Here is a 16,916-nt window from a genome sequence, read left to right as displayed (position 1 = left end):
TAACCACAGAAGTGCTGGACTCTGTCTACTGTTGCAGCCTACTGAAAGTGGGGGGGGTGTATGTATGTGGATCTATGCTGCTTTGATAAGGTATCTTCTGATTATATCTTAATCACTGGCTTCTTGTCTCACAGGGGCAGAGTGTCTGTGACAGACAGCACCAGTGATGGCAGCGGCCAGCCTGCCAGCCGTGTCAAACTTACTGTTACAGTATACAAAGATTTGGTCCTCCATCACTACGGCTTTGAGATTTGTCCAAACCTTCCTCTTACGATTGCATCTGTCACTGCAGGTAAGCACCATTTCCTTCTCCCTACAGTCACAGGTGTGAGAAGCCTGAACTGTCCCAGATGGCCTTAGTGATAAACTCCTGCCAGGTATTTATGAGTTTCTCAGGTACCTCTGTTTGGCATGTGATCCTTGAATACTGAGGGCAAAAGCCTGTATGCCTGTGGTGTGCAGAGTGCTTGAACATCTACCTGATTCTGATGGCATGGAACAAATCTAAGCCAAAGGCAGCTTCACCGCTAATCTTTCACCTGCACTCAGACACAGCTAACCTTCAGGGATGCAAAGAGCTGCTTCAGAGCAAAGTTTTTTCTGGTGTTTTATCTGAAATGCAAAGGAAATATTTCATCTAATTTTAGAGTTCTTATTCTGCAGTGGCCCTGGTGATCTGCTGTTGAAAATGCTCTCTGGGCTTACAGCCCTGTAACACAGAGAGGATCACTGCTAGTTACAGACAGCCCAGGTGAAATTCTGCTTAAGTCAAGCAGATCAACTCTTCCAGTTATAAAAGGAGGGTTATAACTTTGCTTTTAAGGTGGCTTGGGGGTTTTGAATCAAAAACTGTGAATCTGTTTTTTATTTACCTTTTATTTTTTTAATGGGTACGCAAAAATGCCTGCTTTTTACCTGTTGGTGTGAGTGTGACAGCCAGAGAAAGACTATGCCTGAGCCAGGCGGGTAGGTGGTGTGGGGAGGGTGGCTGAAGGGCTGGCCTGGACTCTGCCTCTGGCTGCCCCTGTGAGCTGTGGCATCCCCCAGCTGCCTGGGGAAACAGCCTGTCCAAGTGCTCATGCTTGCAGGATGTTAAGCATAAATGCACTACAGTATGGTCTCTGTCCTTTCACAGTACTTTTGAGTGAAATTTTCTCTTTATGCCCCTTCCCACGTGTAACGTGGCTAAATTAGCTGAGAGTCTTGGGGTCTAAGAAGTGGGGAAGTTTTCTGTTACACTTTTCTTTTTTTCCTAATCAGAAAGAATCAACATTTTGTTAAAACTGAGACACAGAGAAACCTGTCCTTTTAAGTCCTGTCCTTTGCTGTGGGAGCCCACAGCTAAAAACCCTGTGTTTAATTCCAGATGATCGTCTTTGTGTTTTGCCTTTCATGTATGCTACCTGATGCCACGGTCTCCCTGAGGGACAGGTGGCAGGTGCTAGGTGGGTTTGTGGGCAAACCTATCTGGCAGGGAAATTCAATAGTGTGCCTCAGCCAGCAGGCTGGCCGTGGTGGAGCTGGGGACTGCATGTACACTCCTTCTCAGAACAGAGGTCCACCAGCTCCTTAGCCTAGATCCCATGGCTGCTACTCTCCTGAAAAGCAAAGCTCAGAAGCCATATTTTTCCCTTGTTGTGCGTCCTCCCAGCAGACAGCATGGCTAAGGAGACCTCTTCCATGTTCACCCAAGATGCAGAGGGGAGTCACCATGGTGGAAAACTAGCCCACATCTCCTGGGGACTGCTGCAGCACCCTGGTCTGGATGGCGGCATGCCAGGAGTGCCGAGCCCTGGCCCGTGTGCCATACGTGGTCTGCTGCTGGGATGTAACCAGCAGAGTCAGGCCAGGGTGCAGACCCCACAGAGAGGGACCACTGTGCGGTGGCAGCTGCCCAGGCCCCTGGAGGCCTCTGCAGGCCCACAGCTCGCAGGTGGGCGAAGGGCAAGGCAGTGCTGCCACCCCCCAGTCCTCCTGTGGTTTCCTGAGAGCCTTTGTGCCCTCCTGCTGCACCCTGGGCAGGTGATGGCTGTGTGGTGGGCTGTGACAAGGGAAAAGACATGCACAAGAGTGATTTTCTGTGGTGCAGGGCCAGCTTGTGAGGCCAGAGGACAGCCCGAGGGAGGTGGCATGGACACAGGCAGTGATACACCAGCTGGCATCAGGGCCCAACACCCTTTGGCCCCTTTTTATTTTGCCATCCAGAGGCAGTTGCTGAGGCAAATGGGTGCTGGGTGGGAAAAGGAGCTTGCAGTGAGCGTCCGCAGTGGGAGGAGGTCTGCCAATGTGGTAGTGTCGTGACTGACAGTGTGCTGGTCGCCCGCAGGGAGCACTGCCGAAGGGAAGCTGCAGCCAGGTGACCAGCTCCTCCTAATAAATTCTACTGCGGTGGACGACGTGTCTGTTGAACGAGCGGCTGACATCATCAGGTGTGGTCCCGCGTGGCCCGCAGGACGAGGTGGCAGAGGGCTGAGAGGAGATGTGTGGGGATCAGGTCTCACCAAGAATTCCAAAGGTGCCTGCTGTGTGGGGCCATCCTCCCCTCACAGAGGAGGACCTTGCTGCCTCCCGGGGTGCTGTGCTCGGTGGGGGCCTGTCCCACTGGAACGAGTCCATCCTGAGGCTGAAGGGCACAGCAGGCCAGGAGAGAGGGGTTCCCCCACTTTCCTGTACCGTGGCAGTGCTTTGTGGGCTGCACCTTGCCTGGGTGAGAGCCTTCCCTCGCAGGGGGGCGGAGGGGCCAAAGGCCTCGCTGGCGCCGTCTGCCGCGACACTGGGGAGGAAGGTGCAGGCAGCTGCTGATCCTAGCTGACTGCATGTCTCTGTTACAGGGAGGCCGGTGACGAGCTCCTCCTAACTGTCCTGCGCTGCACTTCGGTAAATGGCCTTTCTTCAGCACTCTCAGCACTCCCAGCAGCACTGCCCCAGATGGCCATGTCTGGCAGTGTGGCCCACAGGGAAGGTGGGGCGGCTGGGCTGGCACTCAGGATGCAAGGGCCTGACCAAAGTCGGGAGGGAGCTGCAAGGGTCCTCTGCTTTCACGCACACCCTTTGAGGAGGTTTTGTGGAGAATTGTTGGTAACCCCTCAGCTCCCCTGGGTGCAGCGCCAGGGCAGCTTGCAGAGCCTGTCAGATAGACAGGCTTGCTGAGCAGTTTGAGCCCATGGTCCCTGGAGCTGGAGGCTCCATCAGGAGCTGTGAGGGACCAGTGGGCTTTGCAGGGGCCAGGAGGCCACAACGACTGGGATGCAGGCAGGTCTCAGTAAGCTGTGGCCAGTCCACAGAGAACAGCCTGGAGTGCTCCCTGTGTGCTGGGGCTGTCTGGTCCATGGGGCCCCCCTGGACACAAAAGGCAGGTGCTGAGGCTGTAGGCTCAGCATCTGCCCTGGGTGCTCCTTGAAAGCTCTTGAGGTTTTCCTGTCTGAGTGCTGGAAAAATGTACCCCTTTTTCTCCAGGGTCTGTCTGGTTAAGGGCTGGGACCTGGGTGTGGATCATACTTTGGGAACAGAAGCATGGTATGAAACTGTGGTGCTGACTGCCCATTCCTGTAGCATAAAATTTCCCAGAAGGCATGTACTGCCAACATGATGTGTTTACCCACGTGGATTTCAATGTGTGTAAAAGCTGAGCTGCAAGGCAAGGACAAAATTGGGTTTGTGTGTTTTTTGGCTTCTTGTGATGTATGAAAGTGGCCTGAGGGGCATTTCCCCCCTGCCCCACACTGGAGAGCATTTTGGGATTGTTTTTCATTTGTCTGGAGGTTTTTTTATTTTGATTTATTCATAGCAACAAGAATGATGATTCCCTCAGCAGAGTTACTAGAGCTCTCAGGCTTAAGGTCATGAGGTTTCTTGGCCATTCAGTAAAGGTACATTAAAGAGAAAATCTCTTAAATATATTTTTCCTGCCTGAAGTTTCCCAGGTGTTGACATTCAACAGATGTGCACAAAGCCAAAGTAACCAGAAAGCGTTTTAAGCAAACCCACTGAACAGTGACTTTCCTCTTTTGTTAATCTGATCTCCCTTGCCTAGTACATTGACTGTCAGTCTTGCCAGTGCTTGATCTGGCTCTGGAGATCAAGGAAAAAAAGCAAGTTAGTTATGCGAGACCTGAATGTCTGCCAAAACATGGAAAAATGCAATGGCTTTTCAGAGAGAAAAGGATTTGGAAAACCCTTCATGGGATTTGGAACACCCTTCACAGGCCTTCATGCATTGTTGAGAAGTAAATGGGGCACGAACCCATTTTTGTTTTTTCCTTTGCAGGTCACTTTAAGGACACCTCCAAATACAGCCAAGGCTGATCTTGGGTTTGGGGTTGGCTCTTGCCCCACTCTGAAGGCAGCTGTGCTTAGAGCTGAGAGGTAACCCCTCCCATCGACAGATAGCAGACCCTCTGCCTGGGCTGCTCTGGCCACATTAGAAGGGATGCTGGAGGCCTTGGCCCTCCTCAGGGCAGCTGTGGAGCGTGATGCTCTGTACAGCCTGGCAGACTCCGGAAGGGCTTGCTGGCCAGGTGCAGAGACTCCTGCCTGCCTCCCTTCCTCCATCCTTGCCAAATGGCCTCGAGGCAAGATCAGGCTGTGGCAGGCTGGGAGGTACCTGCGCCTCTGGCAAGAGTGTAGGAATTGCTGCTCTACCTTGAAGTTGCCTGAGAGCATACCGAGGGATGCTGCCTCTGTTCTTCTTAGGGAATACTGTGCTTTACAAGAGCAGAACGTTTGGGCACAAGAACTCAGTGGTTCCTAGGCTCATGTGGTGTCTTGTGAGCTTGGTAGGTCCCTGTCACGTTTAAAAAATGGTTATGTGACAACAATGCAATGAAGTCAAGTTGGCTTTTTAGCCTTGAGCAGTTTTCTTAAACATTTGCAATATAAGAGTATGACCTAGAAACCCCATCTGAGCAGGGAAGTGCTGCATATATACACCTGTGTACTTGTGATACACTGACAGGACGATTTTTGTCTATCACTGCAAGGCACTCCGCACGTGTTGGTTTATGGTACTGTGTAGCCCCACTGAAAGCCAGCTATTGCAGGTTAACAGTAGTTCTGTGGGATTGTGGCTTCATTGCATGAGTTGGGGAAATGCCTAAACACAGTAACTGGTTAACGTGGAGTGAAATTAGGAGTGTGTACAGCATGTGTTACACATGTGTCCATTTGTTGGGCAGATGGGTTTGGGTTCAGAAGGCAGCAACCACCCAGATAGGTCAAAAAGGCCTGTAGCAAGCCTAGAGGCTGAGAGACTCCTAGCAGCACCTGTGCCTGTAAGTGCAAGGCAGTGTGGTGCGAGCAGCTTCAGCATGGGCTGTGATCGCACCCCTGCCTGTACTGTGGGCCTCTCATACATAACTGCAACAGACTGAGCTGCCAACCGAGTGCTGTTATTTTTTCAGGGTGGGCCTAAGTCATCGTTCCTTACTGCAGAGAAGAGGGCAAGGCTAAAAACAAACCCTGTGAAAGTACGGTTTGCAGAGGAAGTGCTGGTGAATGGACACACACAGGTCAGTGGGGCATGGCTGCAGCTGGGCACTGTGGGCACTGCATGCTGGGAAGAAAGGGGTCACTCTTGCAGACAGATGCCAGGCTGGGTTAACAAGGTCAATACCTACAGAGTGGCTGCACCCTCACTGTGCTAGTCTGCCCTGGACATGCATCTGGTCCCAGCTTGTTTCCTAGGCTCACTGGTGATCAAGGGGGAGCACTGGCATCTCCAGAGGGCTTTATCTTTGATTTGCTTACTTAGACTACTGGAAAACACTTGCATGTACTACTTTTGTCCTTTTACCATCAGGTAAACTTTAAATCAGCATTACATATCTGTGGTATGTAGTAGTAATCTCTTGAGGTGCTAATCTCTCTATAGTAAACCCAGACTGAAGTTTGGGCATGACAAATCCTAACCCTAAAGATGCGAGGTGAATCCTACTGTCTATGCCAGGTTTATTTGCTGCTAAAGTAGCTGGGATATCTCTTCCTGGCCTTCAGCAGTGTTCAGGTAGCATTATGTTCAGAGAGGTTGGTACTGGTGACTTTGCTTTTAAATTTGACGTACATTTCTCTAGCTGATACGATACCAGCTCGTTGTGTTTCATTTCCTTGCAGAGGGTTTTCACAGAGCATTGACAGCTGCCTCGATAGTAGATCATCTGTAAGCTGAGCCAGTGTGTTCTTGTGTGAAACAAGACCACATCTCACTGGAGGAATGCTGCAAATTTATCACAGGGTTTCTAGCACTGATAACAAATGAGCTGGGTAGATACAGGTCTGCCTGTATAGAAAAGGACAAGCAGTGAGAACACTTGTAGCTTACCTGAAGTGAGAACAGCTCTTAAATGTTTCCTTTTTCTCTTTGTGTAACTTACTAAGCTCAATGTGGTTGAGGTGGACTGGCATCAGTTGGGAGTCTTTAACTCTGTTGGGTTTTCCTTTTTTCTTTTGGAATGAAAAATTTCAGTCATCAAATTTCCACAGTCCTGTCCCTTACTCATTAGTGCTGTTCAGGTCTGACGAAATCTTGCTTTGTTGCACTTTGCTATGATGACGGACCATCCACTAGGCCTTTTTCTTCTTCTTTTCTAGGCTGTCTCTTGTTTCCATCTCTGGTGGTAGGGAGCTCTCCTGACCCAGCTCAGAGAGAGCCTTCCCTGTGGCAGGCATTTCCTCTTCTCCCCCTGCACCAGGGCAGAGGTGCAGCCAGAGGTGCCATGGATGTCACCAGGCTGTTAAGACAGGCACAGTGTGAATGCTTTGGTACCTGACTCCAGGCATGTCAGGACTCCTTCATTTTCTCTGGCCTGCTCTCCAGAGTAGGAGAGGGCCAGGTGTGACTCCTGACACATTTGCCAGTAAGTCTCTCTAAACTCTGAGATCCTTTCCTTCCTGCCAAGTTGTTGTCAGATGTGCTGGAGCTGCTGCAAGGGTCATCTCTGCTCTACCAAGGGCTGTGTTCACATCCCTCAGATCTTAATGACAGGTCTGTCTGGGATCGTGCCTGAGCATTATGGCAGCTGGGCCACCCTTCCTGACACAGAAGCCAGGTACTGGACTGCTCATGTCGTTGGCACAGGCCACAGAGCTCACAAGGCAGGCAGTAGGGAAGAGGAGGATGTGCTCTGGAAGTGGTCCTAGGCAGAGATGACTGAGAGGCCTTGGGCAAGACTGGTCATGGGATACAGCCAGACCTGAAAATGCCAGCAGTGTCTGCTTTTTCTTCTATCTGCAGGTTCACACTAGCATCTTCTTGGGAGCTTCCATGGAGCTGTTTCAGCCAGAGGTTGGGCAGCACATGGAGGTCTCAAATCTGTGCCATTCACTTACTGATTGCAAGGTGGGTCTGAAGAAGGCACTTCCAGAGGGGATGCTGTACTCTGCGCTTCCTACAAAGCCTCTATCAATATTCTGCTAAGTTAATCATACCTTTGCAAGCGCAGAGGTGGGACGCAATCAATATATAGTTTGCCTTTCATTTAATGAGAATATAAAGGTAAGAGAAATTAATTAAGGTGTTGGGGTCCCATGGGTCTTGGCTTCCCTTTTCACCAGTTGCATACGGACCCTGTTTTGAACAGTAAAATGTTAGCACAAAGGAAGACTAAATAAATTTGTTGCATATTTATGGCTTCTTCCTGGAAAAGCAGTATTCACCATGGACAGCAGCTACTCCGCTTGAGTATTTCAGAACTGCTCTCCTTTTAGGTGACTGATGTATTAAGACAGCCAAAATGGGTATTATGACCCTGAAAAACTGCAAAGCCTCCTGTTTCAGTAAATATACTACTCTTGTCATCTTAATGGAGCTTTGCTAAATGATCTTTGTGGCAACTGGAAGGAACCCAGAGGCTGCATTCTGCAGTTGAAACCTGAAACTCCAGTTTGGGACCATAAATTGTTAATAAACCTCAATGCTATCGAGCCTCCATTTTCTCTTGCGAACTTATGATGTTCTTCCATATAGCTGAATGATATGCAAGAGACAGGTCCCTCAGGATCCTCAGGTCAGCATCAGTCAGTGTATTATTAGAAGTTGCGGGCCTAACTGTAACATGGAGTAAATCAACCTCGCACCAGACAAAACAGGAGGGGTACAGCTGCTTAAGCTATAGCAGAAGCTTTCAGAATTAATTCATACTAGTATTCGAACCTGCACGAAAGGAGAGAAATCCCTTCTGGGTGTTCTGGCCAACTAATTGGATTTGACCAGAAGAGTGGTGATACTTAATTTGTATATGAACTTCTGTATAGATTTCAAGTTCTGCTGTGAGCTGGCTGTACAAGATCCCATTCATATGATGACCTGCAGCTGCGGGAGCTACCAGAGAAAATGCACAGTTGGTGTAAACCAGCATCACCTTTCTGAAATTAATGGAGGACCCAAAGTGTGTCAAAGATGTGAGGTGTGCATGCTACTCAGTAGGAAGGAGTTAGAGCTTGGGCTCAGGAATAGTGAGGAATATATTTGCTCTTTTGTCCTCAGTGATGACTGTAGGGACCTTGAACCCCACAAAACAGGGAGAAGAGGAACAAGGAACAAGATCGATAAGTGTTTTATGTTTGATCTGGTAGTACTTCCAGGGTATATGGGCTCTCTATCAAGAGAAACCAAGGCTGTGAGATTATGAGGTGTTGCACAGTAAATGAAACATAGGAGAGATCATCTTAGAGATGCCACTCTCAACCTCAAGACTGTCATGACAAGTAGATAAACTCTTTAAGACTGAAGGAACGTGCTGGTCCAAGAACATAAGAAAGATATGCTGAATGGGAAGTCCAAGGCTGGAGGAGTAAACCTTCTCATCACTGAACAACAAGAAGAATAAGGCTGAAAACAAGAAGAAAGGTGCAAATGAACTCTACTAAAGGAGTAAGGTGTAAGGCTGAAAGGTGCAGCTCTAGAGAGCCCCAGAAGTACAGAGGCCAAGTTCCTAGACCTTTCTCAGAGCACCCAATAGAGGTGCTTTTGCTATGGGAGTCATTGCCTTGTCTAATGCACTTGAGACCCATCTCAAGTAATTCTGGTCACATCTCCTGTTTGGGAAGCCCCAGAATGACAAATCTTAGAGGGATGCTCAGTAAAAGTAGCACTGCATGTTTAGCTGAATCCTACAGCTTTCCTGTGGTGTGCAAGATCTATTAATGCTAGCATGGAGGGTTTGGATAGCTCCTGAATGTAAGTCATGGCTGCTGCCAGTGGGAAAGTGTCAGTGTGGGGTTAGTGCTGCCTGGTGCCCGGTAATGGGATGCTATCTTTTCCAGCAGACATTGCTGCTTTTCTGGTAATGAGCAGGGAGGATGGCTCTCAGCTTTCAGCATCTGTCAGATCTTCCTGTGCTGTGTGGGAACTGAAGAGTGGGCATATCTGTGCCGTGTGCAGCTATTGCACTGGCTGGAGTTTTATGGTAAAGGCATTTGTTATGCTGTCTTTCCCTTGTTCTGTGCCAGGAGCATAATTAGGGAATAAAGCTTGGTGCCACAGAAGATTGCAAAAGCAGAGAAAGATTTTCATTTATACCAGGATGTGCTGTGTCAGGCAGAGCAGCCTGGTGCCCGGAAGGTTAATGTCCAAGGAGTAGTGCTGTTGCTTTTGTTCTGCAGGGGAATTCTCTTCTTTGCATGCCCAACGTTCTCAAGGTATACTTGGAAAATGGACAGACGAAGGCTTTCAGGTTTGAGACGAGCACTACTGTGAAGGTAACAGTGCTTGGTTGTCTGTCTTTGTTTCCATCACCTGAATTCAATCCAGTAGCAAAGGTGCATGCAGTGGAACTTGCAACCTCGTGGTTGTATTGGTCAGCTAGTAGGAAATGGATTGCTGGCTGATGCTGAGCATGCTGGATTTTCCATGCCCTTCCTGCAGCTTTGGTTCACCTCTCTTTTCTTCTAAGCAACTGATTTTCACACAGCTTGCAGGAACTTGTCTATGAGACCACTACAGCTTTGTGAAATGTGATTGAATTTGTACAAGAGTACAGGTTGATGGGGGACTGGCAAATTAGCAGCTGTCTGCACAGACATTGCTTTCCTTGGAAATCACATGGCAGAATACAGAGGAGGTTGTGTAATATAGCAGTGACAATGTGCATCCCTGAGCGGGAGAACGTCTCCTGGTTTGGGACCTCGACAGTGGAGTCCAGGTTTTGATATCATGTGAACTCAGCAGCTGCAGTTGTGCTAGTTGTTACTTAAAGTGCCCGTCCGTGTTCCAGCCTCTTTTCTGCACTGGTGAAAATGTTTCCCTGTGGAGACATGAAAACTGATTAACCCCTTGAGATGGAAAAGCAGTACTACCTCCACTTGTGCTTGGAGGCATTATAGCCAAGTTACTATCATTCTCTTCAAAATACAAGGTGCTGCTCTCCAGAGCCACTAATCTAGCACTTTCCATAATTGATGTTAGACATAGGCTTACAAACTGTAAGTTTTTCTAGCCTGATCTTCAGAGTTGCTCAGTGTTTATGTTGGAGTTAAGAAGATTTGCCTGTGCACAGATTGGAGGCCACAATTTCTTTAAAGGGTATATGATGTCCTGCAGCACTGCAGTTACTATGGAAAAAAAGCACGATGGACAGACATCCTGGAGTTACTAGGCTGAAACAATATTAAGGGGAAAAGCAAGGAGATTTTATTTATAATGCACTGAAAACGTTCCTCAAAAAGGAGGAGTTTATTGGCTAGTTCATCCAAATGTCGCAAAACTGTTGTGGTCTCTCATGCAAGTCAGTCTCTGCAAGTCTTGTGACTTGCAGGGTAGAGAAAAAGAAAATAATGAAATAAAGCAAGGAGGCAGTAAGGAAAGGGGAGATGAGTTGTAAAGAGATATTTGAGTATTGCAAGTACCTGCAAGGAATTAATTTTTAAAAGATGGATTAGCTCTTCATGTTTGACTTGAGTTGCTCACCTCTGACCTGGAACAAATTTTTCCCCACTGGAGTTGGGTGCAACTCTGACCAGCATCCTCACAGAAACACTCAAATGGGTAACATGCTCCCTAGGTTAGGTGTTTTCCAAAGTTCCTCTGCTGTTTGAGAGATCCTTTCCGAGATGAGTCAAACATTTATGCTTACCTCAAGAGGCTTGAGTGAGTCAGAGGAATTCTCTTTCAATTTGTACTCAGTCAAGCCTTGTATAATGTTTTCTATTTGCCAAAATCAAACCCAGTTATTTCCATGACACTCAGTATTCCAGCAGAAATTCTCAATAAAACTGAAACACCAGTTTCAGTCAAATTTGGTAAGATTTTTACAATTATGCTTTCACATTCTTGTTTATTAGTAGGGAGAAATGTTTTTCAGCAGTTCTTTGTAGTTTCTTCAAAAAGAGTCATAGAGTTCTAGAAAGCTAGAAAGAATGGTTAACAGCAAACATTTGGATCAAGGGTGACAGAAAGTGCTCAACACCACCAAACTAAAAACTGTAAGGCCAAAACTTTAAGCATGAAGCAGCCCAGGACATGCAACTCTAGGGAATGGATCTGATGCCTATTACACCTTGAAGTTTGTGTCTTACTGCACTCTTACCACAGCAAGCTGCAGTTTCCCTACCTTGTCCTCCTAATCTACTAAAATGTGTTTTCCTCCCATAATCTGTGTTTCTTGTGCTTCCCCTGCCATTCCCTTGACTTCCCTCCTTACCAGCTGCCTGGTATCAGTGGAGATGGGTGGCTCTGACCACCATCCTGCCAACTGCCTTGCTGGCTTATTCTTTTGTTGCTCAGATGTCCAGCTGGGATAGCACAGCAGCTAACTGCTAAGCTTGTGCTTGGTGTCCCAAAGAGGTTGCCATCTCCTGTACCTCCACTTCTGATGAACTTGCAGGCTTTCTCTAACCTTGAGACCCCTGTGGTTTGTCTAAGTCAACGTGTTCAGAAGCTGTCAGTGAAGAGGGAAAGGCAGTACATCATATAGGCACTGGTTTCCTGTGAAACAGCACTAAAAAATTCGCTCTGTGTTGCAGCACTGAGCATGTTCTTGGCTGCAGAGAATTTTCTGTCTGGCCACTGCCCTTTCAGTGCTGTCCCATATGGCTGCCAGCAGCAGGCTAGAATCATCCAAATTAATGCGGTGTGCTAGCAGTGCTCAGCAACTGTGTCTTAAATTCTGTTTGACTATCTATGCACCTTCCCTTCCTAGGACATTGTTCTCACCTTGAAGGAGAAGCTCTCCATCCAAAGCATTGCGCACTTTGCCCTTGCTCTGGAGGAGCAGTACAACGTGGCAAAGATCCATCTGCTGCATGAAGAGGAGCTCATTGAACAGGTGAGGAGAGCCCCTTGCATGCCCCCGCAGCCATGCTGGAGGGGAGCACCAGCACCATTGAATTGTGGCCAGCAAGGTGCAGAGAGAGCACAGCTCTGCAGGTGTCAGAAGAGGGAGTGAGTTTGGCCCCATCTCCAGAGGTGCTGTCCTCTTCTCTCTGCCTGTTGCATATGTTACCACTGCATTAACCAGAGCCCCTGGAGAAATGGTACTTTCAGAAGTGTCTCACTTGGTTTAGAGGACCCACAGAGCAATACCCATGGGCTGGTGTTGCTTGGAGGGTGTAGAGCGTGCTTTGTGCCACCTGTCAGACAGGCCCATCTACAGAGCACACTATTTGAGACACTCTTAAAATAGTTGCGTACCCAGCATTCCCTAGGGAGTCAGACAGTTAACGCAGCAACGTGCTGATTTGATTAAATTCTAAATCAAAAGTTTGTGTCCTGCAAACATGAGGTTATCTCTGTTAGTAACTCTGTTGCTCTGCTAGTAATTCTGGGCTAATGTAATTTGTGAGAATGTGCTTACTTGGGAGTCTCATCTCCATGCTGTTGACTTTGGTGGCTGGTGATCCACTGTGATGCAGAAAGGTTCTGTAGCTATCACTGTCCAACCACTGAGCACATGTGCCTGAGAATTTCTGCTTTGTTTTAGTTGGTGAGCTTGTATGGGATTTGCCCAGAATAAAATATGCTAATGTTATGACCCAGGGGTCTTAACATTGTATTGACATTATGATGATGATGTGTCTGTTTATGGCTGCTGTATCTTATGACCGAACTTAAAAGCAGAGAAGCTTGCCCGTTCCTTTGTCATTGTCATATGGTCTTGAAGCCTCTGTCCTGGTTACACTGCAAGTATGTGAGATCAATGGATACTTAATGAAGTTTTGCTGTCAAAGGACTTCCAAGCTACCATAAGGAGAAGCAAAAAAACAGAAAAAGAATTGAAGATAAAATTACAAACACTAGCAGTGTCTCCTTGTATTTGCTAAGGAAAATGGCTAATCTGCAGCCCTCCCAATTGCCAGTAGATTTAAATTATTTCTGAGTTCATACAAGCCAGAGGCTTACTATGCATTTGTGAAGGGAGGGACTGCAGCAGTAGTTGTGGCATTATGCTGTTTGTCTGTTGCAGGTGGTCCAAAAAAGAGAATCTCATGACTACCGGTGCCTCTTCAGAGTTTGCTTTGTACCAAAGGATCCCTTAGACCTTCTGCAGGAAGACCCAATTGCCTTTGAATATCTCTACCTGCAGGTGAAATCAAGGCATTCCATGCTTCAGGATCTCTTCTCACCCAGTTCTCATTTCTGCTTTAAACCAAGGCATACTTCAGGCCAGTTCAATTATATGAATGTGAAATGCACTTAAGAATAGAGCATTTGGATTCCACTTGCCTTAAATTCTTGAATCAACTTATATGCATGGCTTTTTAACAGAATGCGATTGAAATAAGCGGGGTGGCTCCCTTTATTTGACACACAGCAGTCATATCAGAGGTCTTATCGTGAATTATTCTTGAGCTCATATCATCATGCTCTGTTTGTTCCAGAGCTGCAGCGATGTGCTTCAGGAAAGATTTGCTGTGGAAATGAAATGCAGTGTGGCATTACGTCTGGCTGCTCTGCACATACAAGAGAGGATCTATGCTTGTGCTCAGCCACAGAAAGTATCCTTGAAATACATTGAGTAAGTTCTCAAATTTCTGTGTTACGTTGTGACTAAGCCTGGCAAAAGAACTGTGAACTAAAAGTGGCATCAGCTCTATGTTTGCCCAGTGTTTAGCCCTAGATAGAAGGCTCTCTCTGACCCAAAGAGGCTGCAGTCTCTTAGTTGTGCCAGTCATTTTAGGGCAAGGTGGCTTCACAAGTCTCCTTGTCTTTTACCTGCTGAGCTGCTTGAATAATATGGACAGTTTAACATCCAGGCATGTCCCTAAGCAGAGAGAGGTTCTGATCTGTAGCTAGCACAGGGACATAAAATTGCAAATCTCTCCCATAGTTGTGGTTATCCAGGCTGCTCCTGCCAGTATACTAAGACTTGCATTCTGTAGTTGAGAGAGAGGGTAATCATCTACTTGGCACAGCCAGTACTTTACATCTCTTCATCCAGCAGAACTATATCAGAAATATCTAATTTCAGTGTAAGTGAGAGGTCCTGTGAAGTTATGGGATCTGGAAGAAATACCGAAAAATGCTTTCACAAGCAGCAGGTGTGCTATGCTGCTTGTCAGTGCTGTCAGACCACACTTGCCTGACAGAACAACCTTGCTTTAAGAACTTGTGATGGGCCACTCATTAAAATAACAGACATTTGTGTGGTAACTGTCTCCACCAGCCCATGCAAGCATCACCGATTCCTTGCATACAGCCAGACATACCCAGCCACGTGCAGTTAGCGGAGTCTGAGAAGCGACTACAGAAAACTGCAACATTCTTAGTTCCTCAATATTTAATGCTTGGGCTGAATAAACTCTGCAGCAGAAAAGATAGCCCACATTTTTGGGTCTAGGGACCTGGAGGTGTTAAAATGTAATAATCTTGTAACCAAAGTAAAGTGAATGTAAAGACAGAATCTTCATCCTCTGGGTGGCAAGGACAGATTGGGACCATTATGCTGACTAAGCCTGTAGATTGTCTCCTGTATAACCACGTAAAAACAGGCATTCTGCGTGAAAGCATGTGTTCCTCCAACCCCATCTCCTGACCTAGTAGCAGACACACATAGAAGTGAATTTGAGTGAGACAATCACGTTGCATGACCCATCCAGACTCATTACTGCCCTGAGGCTTGGTGCATCCTGGACTGCCATGGTGCCTTTGCTCTTCTCTGCCTCTGGCCAGCTGCCCTTCTGCACATTCCTGTGTTGCTGGGAGACAGCACAGCTGGGACCCCTTTTGCTCCTTTCACATCTTTCTGGCAGGAGGGACTGGGGAATAGAAAACTTCATCTCACCAACTTTGCTTCGAAACATGAGAGGGAAGGACATCAAGAAAGCCATTAGCTACCACATGAAGCGGAACCAGGTGCTACTGGACCCTCGGCAGAAGGTAGTGTGCATCCCCTGGCTTCAAGGTGCCTTCCAGGATGGCGGCAGCATGTCTCAGGGCCAAAGAGGCAGTGTCTTTCCTCTGTGGGTCCCTTCTCTATGGGAGCACTTGGGGCTTTTCTCCTATCTTTTCCTCTTGAAACTTCCTCTGCTGCACACACACCCATAGTGTGTTCATAGTTGATTGTGGGGTTGCCACATGGCAAATGTGGTAATGTGGCATGGTCCTGTACAGATTTATTGCCTATCCAGACCAAACGAGATGTGTTGGTCAAATACTAAGTCCTGTATGAAACGAACATCTTCTAGCCAATGGGCTACCTGTCAAACCTTATTCATCTGTCATGTTTCTAAACAGTATTTATTCTTTTGCACAATGAAGCATATGCTCGCAGCAGTCCAAATGCGCCTGAGCTACCTGCAAATACTGGGAGACCTGAAGATGTACAACGGGAAGATCTTTAATGCCACTCTGATGGTACGAGTGCCATTTATTTATGTAATTGGGTTTTGGCATACTATCTTATTGCCTTGTTTTGTGCACCTCTTATGGCAGTGTACTTTGAGAATAACTGCAAAGATAGGGCACAAGAAGCCATTTTAACCCTTTTTCTTCACCAGTGGGTAAGATCATATCTTAACCAAAGCAAACCCTATCTAAAGCAGAAATGTTTAAATATTTTTCTAAATTGGTTGTTGATGTGAGACTAGCAACCTCCTACTGAGTCTCCTTCCCTGTCTGCTTTGATGCTTGTAGAAAATGTAAAATTAGCTCTGGTGATGCTGTTTGAGCCAGCTCCAGTCATACCACTTTTCTCTGTCCTGGGACATCATGATAAATATTGGTAAGGGACTCTGCTAGGGTAACTCAACATAGTTCCACTGAAGTGAATAACATACCAGCCTACAATAATTATGCATATTTTTTCTGATTGAAAGTTGTGACTCTTGGTCTTCGGGTGAGCTCTGTCTAGATTTTGTATGTCGTAAAGTACTTAAGAGATCTGAGGGAGTGTTCAAAAACTCTAGAAAACATATTGGTCGTGCTTAAACCTTACTGTAAAAAAAGAACCCTGCTCTTTTCACAAGAGGTTTCTTGGTTGTTTTTTTTTTCTGTCCCCACTTGGATCTGTACTGAACTGTGGACCACAGGCTGTTTTGTACAGAGGGCTGAGCAGTTTAGGTAGGTCTGTATCAGAGGAACACCTTACTGATGGGCTGCAGTAATGCCACTGTTTACAGTTGTGTGCAAATTGAACTATTTCTGCCAAATTATATGGGCATTAATTCATTTTTTTAAGTGTCTCATACTAACAGAAAGTGTTGACATTTCTTCCAAAACCAAAAATTCCTTCTTGAAGTTTCTAGCCAGCTCCAGTAGGTCTCACTAGGTCCATCTGGCGCAGCCTGCCAGGTGACACTTCTGATAGCAACCTGCTGCTGACCATCTCTTTGGATCTGCTAGATGGCTGGTGCATCCCTGGGGCCACCTCCCTTGGGGGCACAGGGAAACTGGTGGTCCCCAAGCGAGAGAAGAGAACGGCCCGGAGCAGGTGACCTGACAGCCTGTAAGTAACGAGGGGCTCCCTTTGCAGCTGGTTACAGCTCAG

General features: G+C 47.1%; 1 protein-coding gene across 1 annotated transcript in view; it reads left to right on the top strand.

The window, feature by feature from the left end:
- The window catches only part of FRMPD1 (FERM and PDZ domain containing 1), a 42,397-nt gene that overhangs the window by 17,303 nt on the left and 8,178 nt on the right, over positions 1–16,916 (top strand). Inside the window, exons 4-13 of the mRNA XM_054809015.1 lie at positions 135–292; positions 2,327–2,429; positions 2,832–2,877; positions 5,400–5,507; positions 9,598–9,693; positions 12,132–12,257; positions 13,395–13,514; positions 13,810–13,946; positions 15,181–15,307; positions 15,689–15,784. Of these exons, the coding sequence (XP_054664990.1) occupies positions 135–292; positions 2,327–2,429; positions 2,832–2,877; positions 5,400–5,507; positions 9,598–9,693; positions 12,132–12,257; positions 13,395–13,514; positions 13,810–13,946; positions 15,181–15,307; positions 15,689–15,784 (1,117 nt within the window). The remainder of the gene's footprint in view (positions 1–134; positions 293–2,326; positions 2,430–2,831; positions 2,878–5,399; positions 5,508–9,597; positions 9,694–12,131; positions 12,258–13,394; positions 13,515–13,809; positions 13,947–15,180; positions 15,308–15,688; positions 15,785–16,916) is intronic.

This window comes from Grus americana, chromosome Z (assembly GCF_028858705.1).
Source record: "Grus americana isolate bGruAme1 chromosome Z, bGruAme1.mat, whole genome shotgun sequence".
Classification (NCBI taxonomy): Eukaryota; Metazoa; Chordata; class Aves; order Gruiformes; family Gruidae; genus Grus; species Grus americana.
Note: the sequence above shows the minus strand (reverse complement) of the source record. Positions and strands in the feature narration are given on the sequence as shown.